General features: G+C 45.6%; 1 protein-coding gene across 1 annotated transcript in view; it reads left to right on the plus strand.

Annotated features, from left to right (window-relative positions):
- The first annotated feature begins 993 nt into the window (after window positions 1–993).
- LOC106576334 (netrin-4) overlaps window positions 994–23,884 on the plus strand; it is a 43,250-nt gene continuing 20,359 nt past the window's right edge. The window contains exons 1-2 of the mRNA XM_045699908.2: window positions 994–1,469; window positions 2,177–2,718. Coding sequence (XP_045555864.2) covers window positions 1,412–1,469; window positions 2,177–2,718 — 600 coding nt within the window. The 5' untranslated portion in view covers window positions 994–1,411. The remainder of the gene's footprint in view (window positions 1,470–2,176; window positions 2,719–23,884) is intronic.

Consider the following 23,884-nt stretch of genomic DNA (forward strand, 5'->3'; position numbering starts at 1 on the left):
ATGTCTTTTCATCAAATTGACTTGTGCTAAGTCTGTGTGTGATGACATAGTGCACATAAAAATAACTGTTGCGTTTAAATTCACATGTACAGATTAACATTTTTAAAGTTAAATGGGTTTCCATTGTATTTTCAACTCTGCTGATGTCACAAAACATGTGTTATAAAGCGAATGTGCCCACTCTGGTATTGGCTCGTGCGCTCTAGCCACCAGCTCGCAGATACAGTTGTGGTACAGTCTACATGTAAAATTATTATGGCCAAAAGAGGGAGATTATTTTAATTTGTCAAACGGGAGCCAAGCATGGATTCATCAAATCACCAGAATAAGATCCTCGATATTTATTGGAAAGTAGCATCAAGCTCATCACCTTGCACTTTCATCACCCTGTGAAGTTCATCATCATTTATTTCATCTGTAGCCTAATAAACTGCATGTTTTCCCGAGTCCTAGTGGGATGACCACATAAACATGTCATCCCGCGACTCCAAGTTTACTTCGATATGATGGTTATATCAATATTTGGGCATAAACGCGTTTCCACCTTCATTTCTCGCATAATACATTTACCTACACAAAAATATCCAACCTTATATTTTACCGACAAAATTAGCTGTTTCCATCAGGCTTGTTGTCAATTTTTTATCCGACACATAGGCCTACTTTATTCGCATTTAAAGGTTGGTTGGAAACGTGGTTAGAGTCTCCTTTCTAAAAGGGGGCAATTATTTCCCCAATGTGAATCCCGTTCAGCTCACCAGCCTCAATAATTCTGGACCCTGGGCTTTGTTATTCTGCGTTCCTTTGTTTTGTTTAAACGAAGTGTCAGTAAACTTTACCGCATTTCATTTTTTTTATCCGGATGAGTGTCTGTGGATTGGAGAGGTTTGGATGACCACAGCGCGCCAGCTCTGACCTGACACTAACTGGCCCCTGACTGCCAGGAATGTTCCTTTAAAGAGAAAAATGCAAAGAGACGGGGCGGAGCCGCAAGCCCGCTGTCACTCTCTCAGTATTCCATAGTAGACTCACAGTATATCTTCAGGCTATTAGCAAGCAAATTAACTCTAAGGTAGAAGGTCCCGACGAATACGAGAGAACGCAAATCAGTCCTCGGCTTTTGCAGAAGTAAATGCGGAATAATGGAATACTTTTCCCTGGGTGTCTGAACCGGCTGTGTTGTTCAACTGGGGTCTTTGTTCTTCTTTGATCATATCTGATTGTTATTGAAAGGGAAAGTAAAGCCTACACTGGCTTTGAACCTTGGCTTTACATTCGCGGATGAAATCTTGCATCTATTTGCCACTTGAATAACACCAACGAGGTGTCGCGTTGCCTATTCACAAGGCTGCTCTCGAGTTCTCTCATAGGCTAACCTCTTCTTGGGAACACTTACTCTTGGGTCGGAACTATGATGTGGACTTTGTTTGCTGTTTTTACCTGCACTGGACTATCTGGTATTCTTGCAGGTTTGTATTTTTTCTTTAAAAAAAAACCTGCTTCTAGTTGAATTCGATTCATAGGCAGTGTATTCATTGTGTGCAACAATGTAGCGTTCCCGCTGTCTCCGAACAATACGCGTGACAAGTGCAGCAACAGAGACAAAAGTATTTCCTTACGCTCCGCTCTGTTGACCACCTCGGGTCAACATTCTATTTGTGTGGAGGTGAAACTCGTGTCTCATGATATCATTGAGATTTTCTCTATAATGTAGAATGATTTCAAACGAAACACAAATACACCGATATGTTTTTATAGCTATGTAATAACCTCAAAAGACCCATAACAATGAAGGCTACTGTGAGCTACCATCCATTGTTGACTGCCAAAAATTTATTTCGAATACCTGCCCACATTATAAACAGAATTGTTGTGTTATATAAAAACATGAAACCCCCGTTGTGAACAGATGTTGGCAGTGGAGAGGGCTCTTAAAGATGGCAGTGTACCCCAGAAAGTGTTCTTACATCCCACACGCAATGCATCTGGAACGCGTCTGGAGTGCACATCCTCCTCCCATAGCTGCCCAAAACTTGATCTGTGTCAAAGTCCACACTGAAGCGTTCAAGTCAAGATTTTAGATTCAAGTTTAGATTAAATACACACGCACACACACACACCCTCACCCTCCTCCTCGGCCCGTCTCCTATAACCTGTCCTATCTCTCTTCCTATAGATGTGGGTCGTGTAGGGGGGGTAGCCGCTCGCTGTGAGAGCCAGGCGTGTAACCCCCGAATGGGCAATCTGGCGCTAGGTCGCAGGGTCCTGACCCAGACCGTGTGTGGCTACAAGGGCACTGAGCCCTACTGCTCCTACTCTGACCCCTCCTCCTCCACAGCGCCCTGCCCCCCGGCCAGGTGTGGGGAGTGCAACGCGGCCCTCCCCCTGCAGGCCCACCTGGCTGCAGCCATGGCCGACTCCTCCTTCCGCCACCCCAACACCTGGTGGCAGTCGTCCGGGGAAGTGGAGTCTGAGACTCTGCAGCTGGATCTGGAGGCAGAATTCATCTTCACCCACCTGATCATGGTGTTCCGCTCGCCCCGCCCTACCGCCATGACACTGGAGCGCTCGCAGGACTTCGGGCAGACCTGGAAGATATTGCAGTACTATGCCAGGAACTGTAGCGCCACCTTTGGACGGGAGGAGGGAAAGGCAGTGCTGGACAGGGCCCCCTGCACCTCCAAATACTCTGGAGCTTACCCCTGTACCAGGGGAGAGGTAAGGAGGGATTGAGGAGGGCTTTTGTGTGTGTGTGTGTGTGTGTGTGTGTGTGTGTGTGTGTGTGTGTGTGTGTGTGTGTGTGTGTGTGTGTGTGTGTGTGTGTGTGTGTGTGTGTGTGTGTGTGTGTGTGTGTGTGTGTGTGTGTGTGTGTGTGTGTGTGTACAGAGACAGACAGACAGGACTGTCTGAGACAGAACCAGGTGTTAGCCCAGACAGCAGCTCAGACTCACACCTCTAGCCGTCCAGGATGTGTCCTGTCATGGCACCTTACTTATGAACGGATGAACAGCTGGAAGGAAGGAGGGATGATAGATGTTGGCTACTGTACTACACACAGGAGTGTCCACTCCACTTCCCCCCCATTCATAAAGCTAACCTGCATATTCCCCTGTGTGTTTAAATCACGGATCTCTAATCTAAATACAGGTACTAATTAAAACCGTGATGAGTTCAGTCAGGTGTGTTAGTGCTGTTCTGGAACTCCAGTCTGCCCACCCTAACCTCTCTACAGCTCTCGACGGCCTGGGTAGTCCATAGTACCCAAGCCAGCAGCAGCACTACGGGGGATAGTGTTATTACTACAGAAGGGTGGTTATCAGGTGGGTGTAGGGATTATGTGACAAGAAAGGGTTCCTGGCAGCTCCTTGATGTCTAACTGAAACAGTGTGTGAGGGGTTTCAGCTCCTACCAAGGCAGAACTAACAGTACACAGTGCAGGGAGATCATGTAGTGAAGGGTTCCCCAACTGGCAGCCCACGGGCCGAATTTGGTGGTTTTATTTGCCCGCCCACGTTTTCTGAGAGCTCCAAGTCATTTTAATTTTGGAAATCTGTTCCCAAGTATTCCCATGCATAATAGAGAAACACGTGATCGTAAACAAATGTAGGCAAGGTTTGAAATGATTGTTTTAGTCAAACATTATATCTGTTTGGGCTTCTAGCGTTTCATTTGCAGTCTACAAATTATTTCCAATTATGATCTGGCCCCCCGACCATCCGCTTAAGAAAAAAATGGGCTGCGGCTGAATCTAGTTGATGATCCCTGATGTAGTGCATGTTGACTCTGTAATGAATCTAGTTGATGATCCCTGATGTAGTGCATGTTGACTCTGTAATGAATCTAGTTGATGATCCCTGATGTAGTGCATGTTGACTCTGTAATGAATCTAGTTGATGATCCCTGATGTAGTGCATGTTGACTCTGTAATGAATCTAGTTGATGATCCCTGATGTAGTGCATGTTGACTCTGTAATTAATCTAGTTGATGATCCCTGATGTAGTGCATGTGGACTCTGTAATGAATCTAGTTGATGATCCCTGATGTAGTGCATGTTGACTCTGTAATGAATCTAGTTGATGATCCCTGATGTAGTGCATGTTGACTCTGTAATGAATCTAGTTGATGATCCCTGATGTAGTGCATGTTGACTCTGTAATGAATCTAGTTGATGATCCCTGATGTAGTGCATGTTGACTCTGTAATGAATCTAGTTGATGATCCCTGATGTAGTGCATGTTGACTCTGTAATTAATCTAGTTGATGATCCCTGATGTAGTGCATGTGGACTCTGTAATGAATCTAGTTGATGATCCCTGATGTAGTGCATGTGGACTCTGTAATGAATCTAGTTGATGATCTCTGATGTAGTGCATGTTGACTCTGTAATGAATCTAGTTGATGATCCCTGATGTAGTGCATGTTGATTCTGTAATGAATCTAGTTGATGATCCCTGATGTAGTGCATGTTGACTCTGTAATGAATCTAGTTGATGATCCCTGATGTAGTGCATGTTGACTCTGTAATTAATCTAGTTGATGATCCCTGATGTAGTGCATGTGGACTCTGTAATGAATCTAGTTGATGATCCCTGATGTAGTGCATGTTGACTCTGTAATTAATCTAGTTGATGATCCCTGATGTAGTGCATGTTGACTCTGTAATGACTAGTTGATGATCCCTGATGTAGTGCATGTGGACTCTGTAATGAATCTAGTTGATGATCCCTGATGTAGTGCATGTTGACTCTGTAATGACTAGTTGATGATCCCTGATGTAGTGCATGTTGACTCTGTAATGACTAGTTGATGATCCCTGATGTAGTGCATGTTGACTCTGTAATGACTAGTTGATGATCCCTGATGTAGTGCATGTTGACTCTGTAATGAATCTAGTTGATGATCCCTGATGTAGTGCATGTTGACTCTGTAATGACTAGTTGATGATCCCTGATGTAGTGCATGTTGACTCTGTAATGACTAGTTGATGATCCCTGATGTAGTGCATGTTGACTCTGTAATGACTAGTTGATGATCCCTGATGTAGTGCATGTTGACTCTGTAATGACTAGTTGATGATCCCTGATGTAGTGCATGTTGACTCTGTAATGACTAGTTGATGATCCCTGATGTAGTGCATGTTGACTCTGTAATGACTAGTTGATGATCCCTGATGTAGTGCATGTTGACTCTGTAATGACTAGTTGATGATCCCTGATGTAGTGCATGTTGACTCTGTAATGACTAGTTGATGATCCCTGATGTAGTGCATGTGGACTCTGTAATGAATCTAGTTGATGATCCCTGATGTAGTGCATGTTGACTCTGTAATGAATCTAGTTGATGATCCCTGATGTAGTGCATGTTGACTCTGTAATGACTAGTTGATGATCCCTGATGTAGTGCATGTTGACTCTGTAATGACTAGTTGATGATCCCTGATGTAATGCATGTTGACTCTGTAATGGTACTGCTCCACAGGCTTTTCCCTGGTAGGATTGCCTACATGTAATCCTGTCATCTTTTATGATCCGCTGTATCGTACATCCAAAAGCAGTCTTCCCCTGTGAGTGGTGTGTGTGTGTGTGTATGTCCATGCAAGTGTGAGCATGTGAAAGTGTGTGTGTGTTTATTTGAGGGACCCAGCTACTATAAGATACTTGAGTCATGTTGTGATGTGCGTGCAATGCATGTATGTGTGTGAATGCTTGTGTGTTTTTGTGTGTGTGAGGGAAGCAGTGAGACACTGTGATAGTAACACGACCTTTACCCTCTAACCCCTGCCTGTTGACCCTGAGGTCAGGGGAGGGGTCCAGACTCCAGAGTCCTTTCAGCTCCTCATCACAGAGCCTGCTATACTAAACCATCCTCCACTCTCTCTATCGCTATGGCTACTGTATTTATCTTGTGATGTTCATCATTAACTTAAACCATAATACTGACAGCTCAACTGTCTGTGGCCTGTCTGAGGTGATGACAGCAAGGCATGTACAGAACGGTGTGTGTACTTTACCATGGGAGCTGAGAGCTGTGCTCTGTGTGTTTATGTCCATACAGAGGGCAAGGTGCACACGCAAATATGCCTACACTGTCAGGCTTTCACCAACTAGCTCGATTTGTCAAGTGCATGTCTGTGTGACTGCGTGTTTGTGTCTGTGTGACTGTGTGTTTGTGTCTGTGTGACTGTGTGTTTGTGTCTGTGTGACTGTGTGTTTGTGTGACTGTGTGACTGTGTGTTTGTGTCTGTGTGACTGTGTGTTTGTGTCTGTGTGACTGTGTGTTTGTGTCTGTGTGACTGTGTGTTTGTGTCTGTGTGACTGTGTGTCTGTGTGTTTGTGTAACTGTGCATCTGTGTGTTTGTGTGACTGTGTGTTTGTGACTGTGTGACTGTGTGTTTGTGTGACTGTGTGTCTGTGTGTTTGTGTGACTGTGTGTCTGTGTGACTGTGTGTTTGTGTCTGTGTGACTGTGTGACTGTGTGTTTGTGTCTGTGTGACTGTGTGACTGTGTGTTTGTGTCTGTGTGACTGTGTGTTTGTGTCTGTGTGTCTGTGTGACTGTGTGTTTGTGTCTGTGTGACTGTGTGTTTGTGTCTGTGTGACTGTGTGTTTGTGTCTGTGTGACTATGTGTTTGTGTCTGTGTGACTGTGTGACTGTGTGTCTGTGTGACTGTGTGACTGTGTGACTGTGTGTCTGTGTGTCTGTGTGACTGTGTGACTGTGTGACTGTGTGTTTGTGACTATGTGACTGTGTGACTGTGTGTTTGTGACTATGTGACTATGTGACTGTGTGACTGTGTGACTGTGTGTTTGTGTCTGTGTGACTGTGTGTTTGTGTGACTGTGTGACTGTGTGACTGTGTGACTGTGTGTCTGTGTGACTGTGTGACTGTGTGACTGTGTGTTTGTGACTATGTGACTGTGTGACTGTGTGTTTGTGACTATGTGACTATGTGACTGTGTGACTGTGTGACTGTGTGTTTGTGTCTGTGTGACTCTGTGTTTGTGTTTGTGTCTGTGTGACTGTGTGACTGTGTGTTTGTGTCTGTGTGACTGTGTGTTTGTGTCTGTGTGACTGTGTGACTGTGTGTTTGTGTCTGTGTGACTGTGTGTTTGTGTCTGTGTGACTGTGTGTTTGTGTCTGTGTGACTGTGTGTTTGTGTCTGTGTGACTGTGTGTTTGTGTCTGTGTGACTATGTATTTGTGTCTGTGTGACTGTGTGTCTGTGTGTTTGTGTGACTGTGTGTTTGTGACTGTGTGACTGTGTGTTTGTGTGACTGTGTGTCTGTGTGTTTGTGTGACTGTGTGTCTGTGTGACTGTGTGTTTGTGTCTGTGTGTCTGTGTGACTGTGTGTTTGTGTCTGTGTGTCTGTGTGACTGTGTGTTTGTGTCTGTGTGACTGTGTGTTTGTGTCTGTGTGACTGTGTGTTTGTGTCTGTGTGACTATGTGTTTGTGTCTGTGTGACTGTGTGACTGTGTGTCTGTGTGACTGTGTGACTGTGTGACTGTGTGTCTGTGTGTCTGTGTGACTGTGTGACTGTGTGACTGTGTGTTTGTGACTATGTGACTGTGTGACTGTGTGACTGTGTGACTGTGTGTTTGTGACTATGTGACTGTGTGACTGTGTGACTGTGTGTTTGTGTCTGTGTGACTGTGTGTTTGTGTGACTGTGTGACTGTGTGACTGTGTGACTGTGTGTCTGTGTGACTGTGTGACTGTGTGACTGTGTGTTTGTGACTATGTGACTGTGTGACTGTGTGACTGTGTGTTTGTGACTATGTGACTATGTGACTGTGTGACTGTGTGACAGTGTGTTTGTGTCTGTGTGACTGTGTGTTTGTGTCTGTGTGACTGTGTGACTGTGTGTTTGTGTCTGTGTGACTGTGTGTTTGTGTCTGTGTGACTGTGTGACTGTGTGTTTGTGTCTGTGTGACTGTGTGTTTGTGTCTGTGTGACTGTGTGTTTGTGTCTGTGTGACTGTGTGTTTGTGTCTGTGTGACTATGTATTTGTGTCTGTGTGACTGTGTGACTGTGTGTCTGTGTGACTGTGTGACTGTGTGTTTGTGGCTGTGTGACTGTGTGACTGTGTGACTGTGTGTTTGTGACTATGTGACTGTGTGACTGTGTGTTTGTGTCTGTGTGACTGTGTGTTTGTGTTTGTGTCTGTGTGACTGTGTGACTGTGTGTTTGTGTCTGTGTGACTGTGTGTTTGTGTCTGTGTGACTGTGTGTTTGTGTCTGTGTGACTGTGTGTTTGTGTGACTGTGTGACTGTGTGTCTGTGTCTGTGTGACTGTGTGACTGTGTGTTTGTGTCTGTGTGACTGTGTGTTTGTGTCTGTTTGACTGTGTGACTGTGTGTTTGTGTCTGTGTGACTGTGTGTTTGTGTCTGGGTGACTATGTGTTTGTGTCTGTGTGACTGTGTGACTGTGTGTCTGTGTGACTGTGTGACTGTGTGACTGTGTGTTTGTGACTATGTGACTGTGTGACTGTGTGTTTGTGACTATGTGACTATGTGACTGTGTGACTGTGTGACTGTGTGTTTGTGTCTGTGTGACTGTGTGTTTGTGTTTGTGTCTGTGTGACTGTGTGACTGTGTGTTTGTGTCTGTGTGACTGTGTGACTGTGTGTTTGTGTCTGTGTGACTGTGTGTTTGTGTCTGTGTGACTGTGTGTTTGTGTCTGTGTGACTGTGTGTTTGTGTCTGTGTGACTATGTATTTGTGTCTGTGTGACTGTGTGTCTGTGTGACTGTGTGACTGTGTGTTTGTGGCTGTGTGACTGTGTGACTGTGTGTCTGTGTGACTGTGTGACTGTGTGTTTGTGACTGTGTGACTTTGTGACTGTGTGACTGTGTGTTTGTGACTGTGTGTTTGTGTCTGTGTGACTGTGTGTTTGTGTCTGTTTGACTGTGTGACTGTGTGTTTGTGTCTGTGTGACTGTGTGTTTGTGTCTGTGTGACTATGTGTTTGTGTCTGTGTGACTGTGTGACTGTGTGTCTGTGTGACTGTGTGACTGTGTGTTTGTGACTATGTGACTGTGTGACTGTGTGACTGTGTGTTTGTGACTATGTGACTATGTGACTGTGTGACTGTGTGACTGTGTGACTGTGTGTTTGTGTCTGTGTGACTGTGTGTTTGTGTTTGTGTCTGTGTGACTGTGTGACTGTGTGTTTGTGTCTGTGTGACTGTGTGTTTGTGTCTGTGTGACTGTGTGACTGTGTGTTTGTGTCTGTGTGACTGTGTGTTTGTGTCTGTGTGACTGTGTGTTTGTGTCTGTGACTGTGTGTTTGTGTCTGTGTGACTATGTATTTGTGTCTGTGTGACTGTGTGTCTGTGTGACTGTGTGTTTGTGGCTGTGTGACTGTGTGACTGTGTGTCTGTGTGACTGTGTGACTGTGTGTTTGTGACTGTGTGACTGTGTGACTGTGTGACTGTGTGTTTGTGACTATGTGACTGTGTGACTGTGTGACTGTGTGTTTGTGTCTGTGTGACTGTGTGTTTGTGTTTGTGTGACTGTGTGACTGTGTGACTGTGTGTTTGTGACTATGTGACTGTGTGACTGTGTGACTGTGTGTTTGTGTCTGTGTGACTGTGTGTTTGTGTTTGTGTCTGTGTGACTGTGTGACTGTGTGTTTGTGTCTGTGTGACTGTGTGTTTGTGTCTGTGTGACTGTGTGTTTGTGTCTGTGTGACTGTGTGTTTGTGTGACTGTGTAACTGTGTGTCTGTGTGACTGTGTGACTGTGTGTTTGTGTCTGTGTGACTGTGTGTTTGTGTCTGTGTGACTGTGTAACTGTGTGTTTGTGTCTGTGTGACTGTGTGTTTGTGTCTGTGTAACTGTGTGTTTGTGTCTGTGTGACTGTGTGTTTGTGTCTGTGTGACTATGTGTTTGTGTCTGTGTGACTCTGTGACTGTGTGTCTGTGTGACTGTGTGACTGTGTGTCTGTATGACTGTGTGACTGTGTGACTGTGTGTTTGTGACTCTGTGACTGTGTGACTGTGTGACTGTGTGTTTGTGACTATGTGACTGTGTGACTGTGTGTTTGTGTCTGTGTGACTGTGTGTTTGTGTGACTGTGTGACTGTGTGACTGTGTGACTGTGTGTCTGTGTCACTGTGTGTTTGTGTTTGTGTCTGTGTGACTGTGTGACTGTGTGTTTGTGTCTGTGTGACTGTGTGTTTGTGTCTGTTTGACTGTGTGACTGTGTGTTTGTGTCTGTGTGTTTGTGTCTGTGTGACTGTGTGTTTGTGTCTGTGTGACTATGTGTTTGTGTCTGTGTGACTGTGTGTCTGTGTGACTGTGTGACTGTGTGTTTGTGTGACTGTGTGACTGTGTGTCTGTGTGACTGTGTGTTTGTGACTATGTGACTGTGTGACTGTCTGACTGTGTGTTTGTGACTATGTTACTATGTGACTGTGTGACTGTGTGACTGTGTGTTTGTGTCTGTGTGACTGTGTGTTTGTGTCTGTGTGACTGTGTGTTTGTGTCTGTGTGACTGTGTGACTGTGTGTTTGTGTCTGTGTGACTGTGTGTTTGTGTCTGTGTGACTGTGTGTCTGTGTCTGTGTGACTGTGTGTTTGTGTCTGTGTGACTATGTGTTTGTGTCTGTGTGACTGTGGGACTGTGTGTCTGTGTGACTGTGTGACTGTGTGTTTGTGACTGTGTGACTGTGTGACTGTGTGTTTGTGACTGTGTGACTTTGTGACTGTGTGACTGTGTGTTTGTGACTATGTGACTGTGTGACTGTGTGGTTGTGTCTGTGTGACTGTGTGTTTGTGTCTGTGTGACTGTGTGACTGTGTGTTTGTGTCTGTGTGACTGTGTGTTTGTGTCTGTGTGACTGTGTGTTTGTGTCTGTGTGACTATGTGTTTGTGTCTGTGTGACTGTGTGACTGTGTGTCTGTGTGACTGTGTGTTTGTGACTATGTGACTGTGTGACTGTGTGTCTGTGTGACTGTGTGTTTGTGTCTGTGTGACTGTGTGTTTGTGTCTGTGTGACTATGTGTTTGTGTCTGTGTGACTGTGTGACTGTGTGTCTGTGTGACTGTGTGACTGTGTGTTTGTGACTATGTGACTATGTGACTGTGTGACTGTGTGACTTTGTGTCTGTGTGACTGTGTGTTTGTGTTTGTGTCTGTGTGACTGTGTGTCTGTGTGTTTGTGTCTGTGTGACTGTGTGTTTGTGTCTGTGTGACTGTGTGACTGTGTGTTTGTGTCTGTGTGACTGTGTGTTTGTGTCTGTGTGACTGTGTGTTTGTGTCTGTGTGACTGTGTGTTTGTGTCTGTGTGACTATGTATTTGTGTCTGTGTGACTGTGTGACTGTGTGTCTGTGTGACTGTGTGACTGTGTGTTTGTGGCTGTGTGACTGTGTGACTGTGTGTCTGTGTGACTGTGTGACTGTGTGTTTGTGACTGTGTGACTGTGTGACTGTGTGTTTGTGACTATGTGACTGTGTGAGTGTGTGACTGTGTGTATGTGTCTGTGTGACTGTGTGTTTGTGTTTGTGTCTGTGTGACTGTGTGACTGTGTGTTTGTGTCTGTGTGACTGTGTGTTTGTGTCTGTGTGACTGTGTGTTTGTGTGACTGTGTGACTGTGTGTCTGTGTGACTGTGTGACTGTGTGTTTGTGTCTGTGTGACTGTGTGTTTGTGTCTGTGTGACTGTGTGACTGTGTGTTTGTGTCTGTGTGACTGTGTGTTTGTGTCTGTGTAACTGTGTGTTTGTGTCTGTGTGACTGTGTGTTTGTGTCTGTGTGACTATATGTTTGTGTCTGTGTGACTGTGTGACTGTGTGTCTGTGTGACTGTGTGACTGTGTGACTGTGTGTCTGTATGACTGTGTGACTGTGTGTTTGTGACTATGTGACTCTGTGACTGTGTGACTGTGTGACTGTGTGTTTGTGACTATGTGACTGTGTGACTGTGTGACTGTGTGTTTGTGTCTGTATGACTGTGTGTTTGTGTGACTGTGTGACTGTGTGACTGTGTGACTGTGTGACTGTGTGTCTGTGTCACTGTGTGTTTGTGTTTGTGTCTGTGTGACTGTGTGACTGTGTGTTTGTGTCTGTGTGACTGTGTGTTTGTGTCTGTTTGACTGTGTGACTGTGTGTTTGTGTCTGTGTGTTTGTGTCTGTGTGACTGTGTGTTTGTGTCTGTGTGACTATGTGTTTGTGTCTGTGTGACTGTGTGTCTGTGTGACTGTGTGACTGTGTGTTTGTGTGACTGTGTGACTGTGTGTCTGTGTGACTGTGTGTTTGTGACTATGTGACTGTGTGACTGTCTGACTGTGTGTTTGTGACTATGTTACTATGTGACTGTGTGACTGTGTGACTGTGTGTTTGTGTCTGTGTGACTGTGTGTTTGTGTCTGTGTGACTGTGTGTTTGTGTCTGTGTGACTGTGTGACTGTGTGTTTGTGTCTGTGTGACTGTGTGTTTGTGTCTGTGTGACTGTGTGTCTGTGTCTGTGTGACTGTGTGTTTGTGTCTGTGTGACTATGTGTTTGTGTCTGTGTGACTGTGGGACTGTGTGTCTGTGTGACTGTGTGACTGTGTGTTTGTGACTGTGTGACTGTGTGACTGTGTGTTTGTGACTGTGTGACTGTGTGACTGTGTGACTGTGTGTTTGTGACTATGTGACTGTGTGACTGTGTGTTTGTGTCTGTGTGACTGTGTGTTTGTGTCTGTGTGACTGTGTGACTGTGTGTTTGTGTCTGTGTGACTGTGTGTTTGTGTCTGTGTGACTGTGTGTTTGTGTCTGTGTGACTATGTGTTTGTGTCTGTGTGACTGTGTGACTGTGTGTCTGTGTGACTGTGTGTTTGTGACTATGTGACTGTGTGACTGTGTGTCTGTGTGACTGTGTGTTTGTGTCTGTGTGACTGTGTGTTTGTGTCTGTGTGACTATGTGTTTGTGTCTGTGTGACTGTGTGACTGTGTGTCTGTGTGACTGTGTGACTGTGTGTTTGTGACTATGTGACTGTGTGACTGTGTGACTGTGTGTTTGTGACTATGTGACTATGTGACTGTGTGACTGTGTGACAGTGTGTTTGTGTCTGTGTGACTGTGTGTTTGTGTCTGTGTGACTGTGTGACTGTGTGTTTGTGTCTGTGTGACTGTGTGTTTGTGTCTGTGTGACTGTGTGACTGTGTGTTTGTGTCTGTGTGACTGTGTGTTTGTGTCTGTGTGACTGTGTGTTTGTGTCTGTGTGACTGTGTGTTTGTGTCTGTGTGACTATGTATTTGTGTCTGTGTGACTGTGTGACTGTGTGTCTGTGTGACTGTGTGACTGTGTGTTTGTGGCTGTGTGACTGTGTGACTGTGTGACTGTGTGTTTGTGACTATGTGACTGTGTGACTGTGTGTTTGTGTCTGTGTGACTGTGTGTTTGTGTTTGTGTCTGTGTGACTGTGTGACTGTGTGTTTGTGTCTGTGTGACTGTGTGTTTGTGTCTGTGTGACTGTGTGTTTGTGTCTGTGTGACTGTGTGTTTGTGTGACTGTGTGACTGTGTGTCTGTGTCTGTGTGACTGTGTGACTGTGTGTTTGTGTCTGTGTGACTGTGTGTTTGTGTCTGTTTGACTGTGTGACTGTGTGTTTGTGTCTGTGTGACTGTGTGTTTGTGTCTGGGTGACTATGTGTTTGTGTCTGTGTGACTGTGTGACTGTGTGTCTGTGTGACTGTGTGACTGTGTGACTGTGTGTTTGTGACTATGTGACTGTGTGACTGTGTGTTTGTGACTATGTGACTATGTGACTGTGTGACTGTGTGACTGTGTGTTTGTGTCTGTGTGACTGTGTGTTTGTGTTTGTGTCTGTGTGACTGTGTGACTGTGTGTTTGTGTCTGTGTGACTGTGTGACTGTGTGTTTGTGTCTGTGTGACTGTGTGTTTGTGTCTGTGTGACTGTGTGTTTGTGTCTGTGTGACTGTGTGTTTGTGTCTGTGTGACTATGTATTTGTGTCTGTGTGACTGTGTGTCTGTGTGACTGTGTGACTGTGTGTTTGTGGCTGTGTGACTGTGTGACTGTGTGTCTGTGTGACTGTGTGACTGTGTGTTTGTGACTGTGTGACTTTGTGACTGTGTGACTGTGTGTTTGTGACTGTGTGTTTGTGTCTGTGTGACTGTGTGTTTGTGTCTGTTTGACTGTGTGACTGTGTGTTTGTGTCTGTGTGACTGTGTGTTTGTGTCTGTGTGACTATGTGTTTGTGTCTGTGTGACTGTGTGACTGTGTGTCTGTGTGACTGTGTGACTGTGTGTTTGTGACTATGTGACTGTGTGACTGTGTGACTGTGTGTTTGTGACTATGTGACTATGTGACTGTGTGACTGTGTGACTGTGTGACTGTGTGTTTGTGTCTGTGTGACTGTGTGTTTGTGTTTGTGTCTGTGTGACTGTGTGACTGTGTGTTTGTGTCTGTGTGACTGTGTGTTTGTGTCTGTGTGACTGTGTGACTGTGTGTTTGTGTCTGTGTGACTGTGTGTTTGTGTCTGTGTGACTGTGTGTTTGTGTCTGTGACTGTGTGTTTGTGTCTGTGTGACTATGTATTTGTGTCTGTGTGACTGTGTGTCTGTGTGACTGTGTGTTTGTGGCTGTGTGACTGTGTGACTGTGTGTCTGTGTGACTGTGTGACTGTGTGTTTGTGACTGTGTGACTGTGTGACTGTGTGACTGTGTGTTTGTGACTATGTGACTGTGTGACTGTGTGACTGTGTGTTTGTGTCTGTGTGACTGTGTGTTTGTGTTTGTGTGACTGTGTGACTGTGTGACTGTGTGTTTGTGACTATGTGACTGTGTGACTGTGTGACTGTGTGTTTGTGTCTGTGTGACTGTGTGTTTGTGTTTGTGTCTGTGTGACTGTGTGACTGTGTGTTTGTGTCTGTGTGACTGTGTGTTTGTGTCTGTGTGACTGTGTGTTTGTGTCTGTGTGACTGTGTGTTTGTGTGACTGTGTAACTGTGTGTCTGTGTGACTGTGTGACTGTGTGTTTGTGTCTGTGTGACTGTGTGTTTGTGTCTGTGTGACTGTGTAACTGTGTGTTTGTGTCTGTGTGACTGTGTGTTTGTGTCTGTGTAACTGTGTGTTTGTGTCTGTGTGACTGTGTGTTTGTGTCTGTGTGACTATGTGTTTGTGTCTGTGTGACTCTGTGACTGTGTGTCTGTGTGACTGTGTGACTGTGTGTCTGTATGACTGTGTGACTGTGTGACTGTGTGTTTGTGACTCTGTGACTGTGTGACTGTGTGACTGTGTGTTTGTGACTATGTGACTGTGTGACTGTGTGTTTGTGTCTGTGTGACTGTGTGTTTGTGTGACTGTGTGACTGTGTGACTGTGTGACTGTGTGTCTGTGTCACTGTGTGTTTGTGTTTGTGTCTGTGTGACTGTGTGACTGTGTGTTTGTGTCTGTGTGACTGTGTGTTTGTGTCTGTTTGACTGTGTGACTGTGTGTTTGTGTCTGTGTGTTTGTGTCTGTGTGACTGTGTGTTTGTGTCTGTGTGACTATGTGTTTGTGTCTGTGTGACTGTGTGTCTGTGTGACTGTGTGACTGTGTGTTTGTGTGACTGTGTGACTGTGTGTCTGTGTGACTGTGTGTTTGTGACTATGTGACTGTGTGACTGTCTGACTGTGTGTTTGTGACTATGTTACTATGTGACTGTGTGACTGTGTGACTGTGTGTTTGTGTCTGTGTGACTGTGTGTTTGTGTCTGTGTGACTGTGTGTTTGTGTCTGTGTGACTGTGTGACTGTGTGTTTGTGTCTGTGTGACTGTGTGTTTGTGTCTGTGTGACTGTGTGTCTGTGTCTGTGTGACTGTGTGTTTGTGTCTGTGTGACTATGTGTTTGTGTCTGTGTGACTGTGGGACTGTGTGTCTGTGTGACTGTGTGACTGTGTGTTTGTGACTGTGTGACTGTGTGACTGTGTGTTTGTGACTGTGTGACTTTGTGACTGTGTGACTGTGTGTTTGTGACTATGTGACTGTGTGACTGTGTGGTTGTGTCTGTGTGACTGTGTGTTTGTGTCTGTGTGACTGTGTGACTGTGTGTTTGTGTCTGTGTGACTGTGTGTTTGTGTCTGTGTGACTGTGTGTTTGTGTCTGTGTGACTATGTGTTTGTGTCTGTGTGACTGTGTGACTGTGTGTCTGTGTGACTGTGTGTTTGTGACTATGTGACTGTGTGACTGTGTGTCTGTGTGACTGTGTGTTTGTGTCTGTGTGACTGTGTGTTTGTGTCTGTGTGACTATGTGTTTGTGTCTGTGTGACTGTGTGACTGTGTGTCTGTGTGACTGTGTGACTGTGTGTTTGTGACTATGTGACTATGTGACTGTGTGACTGTGTGACTTTGTGTCTGTGTGACTGTGTGTTTGTGTTTGTGTCTGTGTGACTGTGTGTCTGTGTGTTTGTGTCTGTGTGACTGTGTGTTTGTGTCTGTGTGACTGTGTGACTGTGTGTTTGTGTCTGTGTGACTGTGTGTTTGTGTCTGTGTGACTGTGTGTTTGTGTCTGTGTGACTGTGTGTTTGTGTCTGTGTGACTATGTATTTGTGTCTGTGTGACTGTGTGACTGTGTGTCTGTGTGACTGTGTGACTGTGTGTTTGTGGCTGTGTGACTGTGTGACTGTGTGTCTGTGTGACTGTGTGACTGTGTGTTTGTGACTGTGTGACTGTGTGACTGTGTGTTTGTGACTATGTGACTGTGTGAGTGTGTGACTGTGTGTATGTGTCTGTGTGACTGTGTGTTTGTGTTTGTGTCTGTGTGACTGTGTGACTGTGTGTTTGTGTCTGTGTGACTGTGTGTTTGTGTCTGTGTGACTGTGTGTTTGTGTGACTGTGTGACTGTGTGTCTGTGTGACTGTGTGACTGTGTGTTTGTGTCTGTGTGACTGTGTGTTTGTGTCTGTGTGACTGTGTGACTGTGTGTTTGTGTCTGTGTGACTGTGTGTTTGTGTCTGTGTAACTGTGTGTTTGTGTCTGTGTGACTGTGTGTTTGTGTCTGTGTGACTATATGTTTGTGTCTGTGTGACTGTGTGACTGTGTGTCTGTGTGACTGTGTGACTGTGTGACTGTGTGTCTGTATGACTGTGTGACTGTGTGTTTGTGACTATGTGACTCTGTGACTGTGTGACTGTGTGACTGTGTGTTTGTGACTATGTGACTGTGTGACTGTGTGACTGTGTGTTTGTGTCTGTATGACTGTGTGTTTGTGTGACTGTGTGACTGTGTGACTGTGTGACTGTGTGACTGTGTGTCTGTGTCACTGTGTGTTTGTGTTTGTGTCTGTGTGACTGTGTGACTGTGTGTTTGTGTCTGTGTGACTGTGTGTTTGTGTCTGTTTGACTGTGTGACTGTGTGTTTGTGTCTGTGTGTTTGTGTCTGTGTGACTGTGTGTTTGTGTCTGTGTGACTATGTGTTTGTGTCTGTGTGACTGTGTGTCTGTGTGACTGTGTGACTGTGTGTTTGTGTGACTGTGTGACTGTGTGTCTGTGTGACTGTGTGTTTGTGACTATGTGACTGTGTGACTGTCTGACTGTGTGTTTGTGACTATGTTACTATGTGACTGTGTGACTGTGTGACTGTGTGTTTGTGTCTGTGTGACTGTGTGTTTGTGTCTGTGTGACTGTGTGTTTGTGTCTGTGTGACTGTGTGACTGTGTGTTTGTGTCTGTGTGACTGTGTGTTTGTGTCTGTGTGACTGTGTGTCTGTGTCTGTGTGACTGTGTGTTTGTGTCTGTGTGACTATGTGTTTGTGTCTGTGTGACTGTGGGACTGTGTGTCTGTGTGACTGTGTGACTGTGTGTTTGTGACTGTGTGACTGTGTGACTGTGTGTTTGTGACTGTGTGACTGTGTGACTGTGTGACTGTGTGTTTGTGACTATGTGACTGTGTGACTGTGTGTTTGTGTCTGTGTGACTGTGTGTTTGTGTCTGTGTGACTGTGTGACTGTGTGTTTGTGTCTGTGTGACTGTGTGTTTGTGTCTGTGTGACTGTGTGTTTGTGTCTGTGTGACTATGTGTTTGTGTCTGTGTGACTGTGTGACTGTGTGTCTGTGTGACTGTGTGTTTGTGACTATGTGACTGTGTGACTGTGTGTCTGTGTGACTGTGTGTTTGTGTCTGTGTGACTGTGTGTTTGTGTCTGTGTGACTATGTGTTTGTGTCTGTGTGACTGTGTGACTGTGTGTCTGTGTGACTGTGTGACTGTGTGTTTGTGACTATGTGACTGTGTGACTGTGTGACTGTGTGTTTGTGACTATGTGACTATGTGACTGTGTGACTGTGTGACTTTGTGTCTGTGTGACTGTGTGTTTGTGTTTGTGTCTGTGTGACTGTGTGTCTGTGTGTTTGTGTCTGTGTGACTGTGTGTTTGTGTCTGTGTGACTGTGTGACTGTGTGTTTGTGTCTGTGTGACTGTGTGTTTGTGTCTGTGTGACTGTGTGTTTGTGTCTGTGTGACTGTGTGTTTGTGTCTGTGTGACTATGTGTTTGTGTCTGTGTGACTGTGTGACTGTGTGTCTGTGTGACTGTGTGTTTGTGACTATGTGACTGTGTGACTGTGTGTCTGTGTGACTGTGTGTTTGTGTCTGTGTGACTGTGTGTTTGTGTCTGTGTGACTATGTGTTTGTGTCTGTGTGACTGTGTGACTGTGTGTCTGTGTGACTGTGTGACTGTGTGTTTGTGACTATGTGACTGTGTGACTGTGTGACTGTGTGTTTGTGACTATGTGACTATGTGACTGTGTGACTGTGTGACTTTGTGTCTGTGTGACTGTGTGTTTGTGTTTGTGTCTGTGTGACTGTGTGTCTGTGTGTTTGTGTCTGTGTGACTGTGTGTTTGTGTCTGTGTGACTGTGTGTTTGTGTCTGTGTGACTGTGTGTTTGTGTCTGTGTGACTGTGTGTTTGTGTCTGTGTGACTGTGTGTTTGTGTCTGTGTGACTATGTATTTGTGTCTGTGTGACTGTGTGACTGTGTGTCTGTGTGACTGTGTGACTGTGTGTTTGTGGCTGTGTGACTGTGTGACTGTGTGTCTGTGTGACTGTGTGACTGTGTGACTGTGTGTTTGTGACTGTGTGACTGTGTGACTGTGTGACTGTGTGACTGTGTGTTTGTGACTATGTGACTGTGTGAGTGTGTGACTGTGTGTTTGTGTCTGTGTGACTGTGTGTTTGTGTTTGTGTCTGTGTGACTGTGTGACTGTGTGTTTGTGTCTGTGTGACTGTGTGTTTGTGTCTGTGTGACTGTGTGTTTGTGTGACTGTGTGACTGTGTGTCTGTGTGACTGTGTGACTGTGTGTTTGTGTCTGTGTGACTGTGTGTTTGTGTCTGTGTGACTGTGTGACTGTGTGTTTGTGTCTGTGTGACTGTGTGTTTGTGTCTGTGTAACTGTGTGTTTGTGTCTGTGTGACTGTGTGTTTGTGTCTGTGTGACTATATGTTTGTGTCTGTGTGACTGTGTGACTGTGTGTCTGTGTGACTGTGTGACTGTGTGACTGTGTGTCTGTATGACTGTGTGACTGTGTGACTGTGTGTTTGTGACTATGTGACTCTGTGACTGTGTGACTGTGTGACTGTGTGTTTGTGACTATGTGACTGTGTGACTGTGTGACTGTGTGTTTGTGTCTGTATGACTGTGTGTTTGTGTGACTGTGTGACTGTGTGACTGTGTGACTGTGTGACTGTGTGTCTGTGTCACTGTGTGTTTGTGTTTGTGTCTGTGTGACTGTGTGACTGTGTGTTTGTGTCTGTGTGACTGTGTGTTTGTGTCTGTTTGACTGTGTGACTGTGTGTTTGTGTCTGTGTGACTATGTGTTTGTGTCTGTGTGACTGTGTGTCTGTGTGACTGTGTGACTGTGTGTTTGTGTGACTGTGTGACTGTGTGTCTGTGTGACTGTGTGTTTGTGACTATGTGACTGTGTGACTGTGTGACTGTGTGTTTGTGACTATGTGACTATGTGACTGTGTGACTGTGTGACTGTGTGTTTGTGTCTGTGTGACTGTGTGTTTGTGTTTGTGTCTGTGTGACTGTGTGTTTGTGTCTGTGTGACTGTGTGTTTGTGTCTGTGTGACTGTGTGACTGTGTGTTTGTGTCTGTGTGACTGTGTGTTTGTGTCTGTGTGACTGTGTGTCTGTGTCTGTGTGACTGTGTGTTTGTGTCTGTGTGACTATGTGTTTGTGTCTGTGTGACTGTGTGACTGTGTGTCTGTGTGACTGTGTGACTGTGTGTTTGTGGCTGTGTGACTGTGTGACTGTGTGACTGTGTGTTTGTGACTGTGTGACTGTGTGACTGTGTGTTTGTGACTATGTGACTATGTGACTGTGTGACTGTGTGACTGTGTGTTTGTGTCTGTGTGACTGTGTGTTTGTGTTTGTGTCTGTGTGACTGTGTGTTTGTGTCTGTGTGACTGTGTGTTTGTGTCTGTGTGACTGTGTGACTGTGTGTTTGTGTCTGTGTGACTGTGTGTTTGTGTCTGTGTGACTGTGTGTCTGTGTCTGTGTGACTGTGTGTTTGTGTCTGTGTGACTATGTGTTTGTGTCTGTGTGACTGTGTGACTGTGTGTCTGTGTGACTGTGTGACTGTGTGTTTGTGGCTGTGTGACTGTGTGACTGTGTGACTGTGTGTTTGTGACTGTGTGACTGTGTGACTGTGTGACTGTGTGTTTGTGTCTGTGTGACTGTGTGACTGTGTGTTTGTGTCTGTGTGACTGTGTGTTTGTGTCTGTGTGACTGTGTGTTTGTGTCTGTGTGACTATGTGTTTGTGTTTGTGTGACTGTGTGTCTGTGTGACTGTGTGACTGTGTGACTGTGTGTTTGTGACTATGTGACTGTGTGTTTGTGGCTGTGTGACTGTGTGACTGTGTGTCTGTGTGACTGTGTGTTTGTGACTGTGTGACTATGTGACTGTGTGACTGTGTGACTGTGTGTTTGTGTCTGTGTGACTGTGTGACTGTGTGTTTGTGTCTGTGTGACTGTGTGTTTGTGTCTGTGTGACTGTGTGTTTGTGTCTGTGTGACTGTTTGTTTGTGTCTGTGTGACTATGTGTTTGTGTCTGTGTGACTGTGTGACTGTGTGTCTGTGTGACTGTGTGTTTGTGACTATGTGACTGTGTGACTGTGTGACTGTGTGTTTGTGGCTGTGTGACTGTGTGAATGTGTGACTGTGTGACTGTGTGTTTGTGTGACTGTGTGACTGTGACTATGTGACTGTGTGACTGTGTGTTTGTGACTGTGTGTTTGTGACTATGTGTCTGTGTGACTGTGTGTTTGTGTCTGTGTGACTGTGTGACTGTGTGTTTGTGACTATGTGACTGTGTGACTGTGTGTTTGTGACTGTGTGACTGTGTGTTTGTGACTATGCGACTGTGTGACTGTGTGTTTGTGACTGTGTGTTTGTGACTGTGTGACTGTGTGTTTGTGACTGTGTGACTGTGTGTTTGTGACTGTGTGTTTGTGACTGTGTGACTGTGTGTTTGTGACTATGTGACTGTGTGACTGTGTGTTTGTGACTATGTGACTGTGTGACTGTGTGTTTGTGACTGTGTGTTTGTGACTATGTGACTGTGTGACTGTGTGTTTGTGAATGTGTGACTGTGTGTTTGTGACTATGTGACTGTGTGACTGTGTGTTTGTGAATGTGTGACTGTGTGTTTGTGACTATGTGACTGTGTGACTGTGTGTTTGTGACTATGTGACTGTGTGACTGTGTGTTTGTGACTATGTGACTGTGTGACTGTGTGTTTGTGACTGTGTGACTGTGTGTTTGTGACTGTGTGTTTACGTATTGAATGTTTGAGCTTAACTGGTGTGACAGTTATGTGTCGAGTAGGTGACTGTGTGTTTGTGTCTGTGTGTATATACACGCGTGTGTGTGTTTAGTCAGTGTTAAGTGTTTAGTCAGATAAGTGTTTAGCTGTGATGGATAGCAAGGAGGGAGGAGGTGTGTCTTAGCTTGGAGCGATACTGTGAGGGAGCAGGTATTCTCAGCTTCCCCCTCCTTTATCTGATGAACATTAAAAAGCATGTCATCTCTTGTGCTGAGAGCTGAACATGTTCATCTGAATGGGGGGAAACCAGGGAGGCTTGTGAGTTGAGGTACTAACTGAAGAGGTCTAGTTAGTCTCTCTGTTGGAGAGCTCAGGGCTCCTTGTGTTATTTATGAGGTCAGCTGGGCTGGAGGAATGTGTGTTAGTTGTTATAGAGACTGTGATCTTCTTAGGGAGGGAGCCGTCCAAACACAGCCCCACACACACCCCTCTCTCTCTGTCTGTCTGTCAGGGAGGAAGTGCCCTTTGCCCTGATGGAAGTTGGTCCTGCAGGTGAGACGGCCCATCCCCCTCCTCTCGCGATCTCTCTCTCTCTCTCTCTCTCTCTCTCTCTCTCTCTCTCTCTCTCTCTCCCTCCATCAATGCCCATTGTTCCCGTTTACCAGAATACAGTCCACAGCGCTTTGATGGAATTAGGGCTGTTAAAGCCAGTCTTACACTGTTTTTCAGACTGTAACAGGAAGAAAAGGTTATGAGCGTAGAAATGCCACCCTCTCCCCTGACTAAGGTTTCTGTGGGACTGCTCTCTCTGTTTCTATAGTTTGACAGAGAGAGCATACCCAGACAATGACTTGACATTTCGTATGCACGAAAAACTTTAATGAGAGTCTTGATTTGTTTGTTTGTATGTGGGTTAGAGTTTGCATTCGTTGTGTGGGTTGCATGAAGTCTGTGCCCACTGCCTGCAGCTGGAGCATCCAGAAGGCCTCTTGTGGAATTTTTGCAGGGTTTGGGAATGTTGATTGGGTAAGTGTGTGTGTAGTTGGGAATGTTCATTGGATGTTGTGTGTGGAGTTTGGGATTGTCCATTGGGGATGTGTTTGTGTGTGGGGTGTGTGTGTGTGTGGGACAGTGTGGCTGCGGTGTCGCCGGGCTATCGCAGAGCCTTTGTCCAGGGCTGAGTTATGTGGGGCTGCATCTCTCGCCCGCTCTTTGTCTCGTCCTCCTCTCCCGCGGACTGGCGCCCCTTGCCCTATTTGTTGTGTTCCCTTAATTGCGGAACACAATGCCGTGACTCTGTAACCTATTCCAACAACAGGGAACTTAATAGTGCTCCTCCCATCGCACCCCAGGCCAGCCATACAGCCAATGGGGACACAGCATGGGCTCGACTCACACAGTCAACCCCCCAGAAAACACACACACACACACCCCTCACCCAATGATATCTATGTCAGGGATACTTCTCTGTATACATCAATGATGTTGCTCTTGCTGCTGGTGATTCTCTGATCCACCTCTACGCAGACGACACCATTCTGTATACCTCTGGCCCTTCTTTGGACACAGTGTTCACTAACCTCCAGACGAGCTTCAATGCCATACAACTCTCCTTCTGTGGCCTCCAACTGCTCTTAAATGCAAGTAAAACTAAATGCATGCTCTTCAACCGATCGCTGCCCACACCTGCCCGCCCGTCCAGCATCACTACTGGACGGTTCTGACTTAGAATATGTGGACAAGTACAAATACCTAGGTGTCTGGCTAGAGTGTAAACTCTCCTTCCAGACTCACATTTAACATCTCCAATCCAAAATTAAATCTAGAATCGGCTTCCTATTTCGCAACAAAGCATCCTTCACTCATGTTGCCAAACATACCCTCGTAAAACTGACCATCCTACCGATCCTCGACTTCAGCGATGTCATTTACAAAATAGCCTCCAACACTCTACTCAACAAATTGGATGCAGTCTATCACAGTGCCATCCGTTTTATCACCAAAGCCCCATATACTACCCACCACTGCGACCTATACGTTCTCGTTGGCTGGCCCTCACTTCATACTCGTCGCCAAACCCACTGGCTCCAGGTCATCTACAAGTCTCTGCTAGGTAAAGCCCCACCTTATCTGGGGCGGCAGTGTAGCCTAGTGGTTAGAGCGTTGG

Source organism: Salmo salar, chromosome 17 (assembly GCF_965601325.2).
Source record: "Salmo salar chromosome 17, fSalSal1, whole genome shotgun sequence".
Classification (NCBI taxonomy): Eukaryota; Metazoa; Chordata; class Actinopteri; order Salmoniformes; family Salmonidae; genus Salmo; species Salmo salar.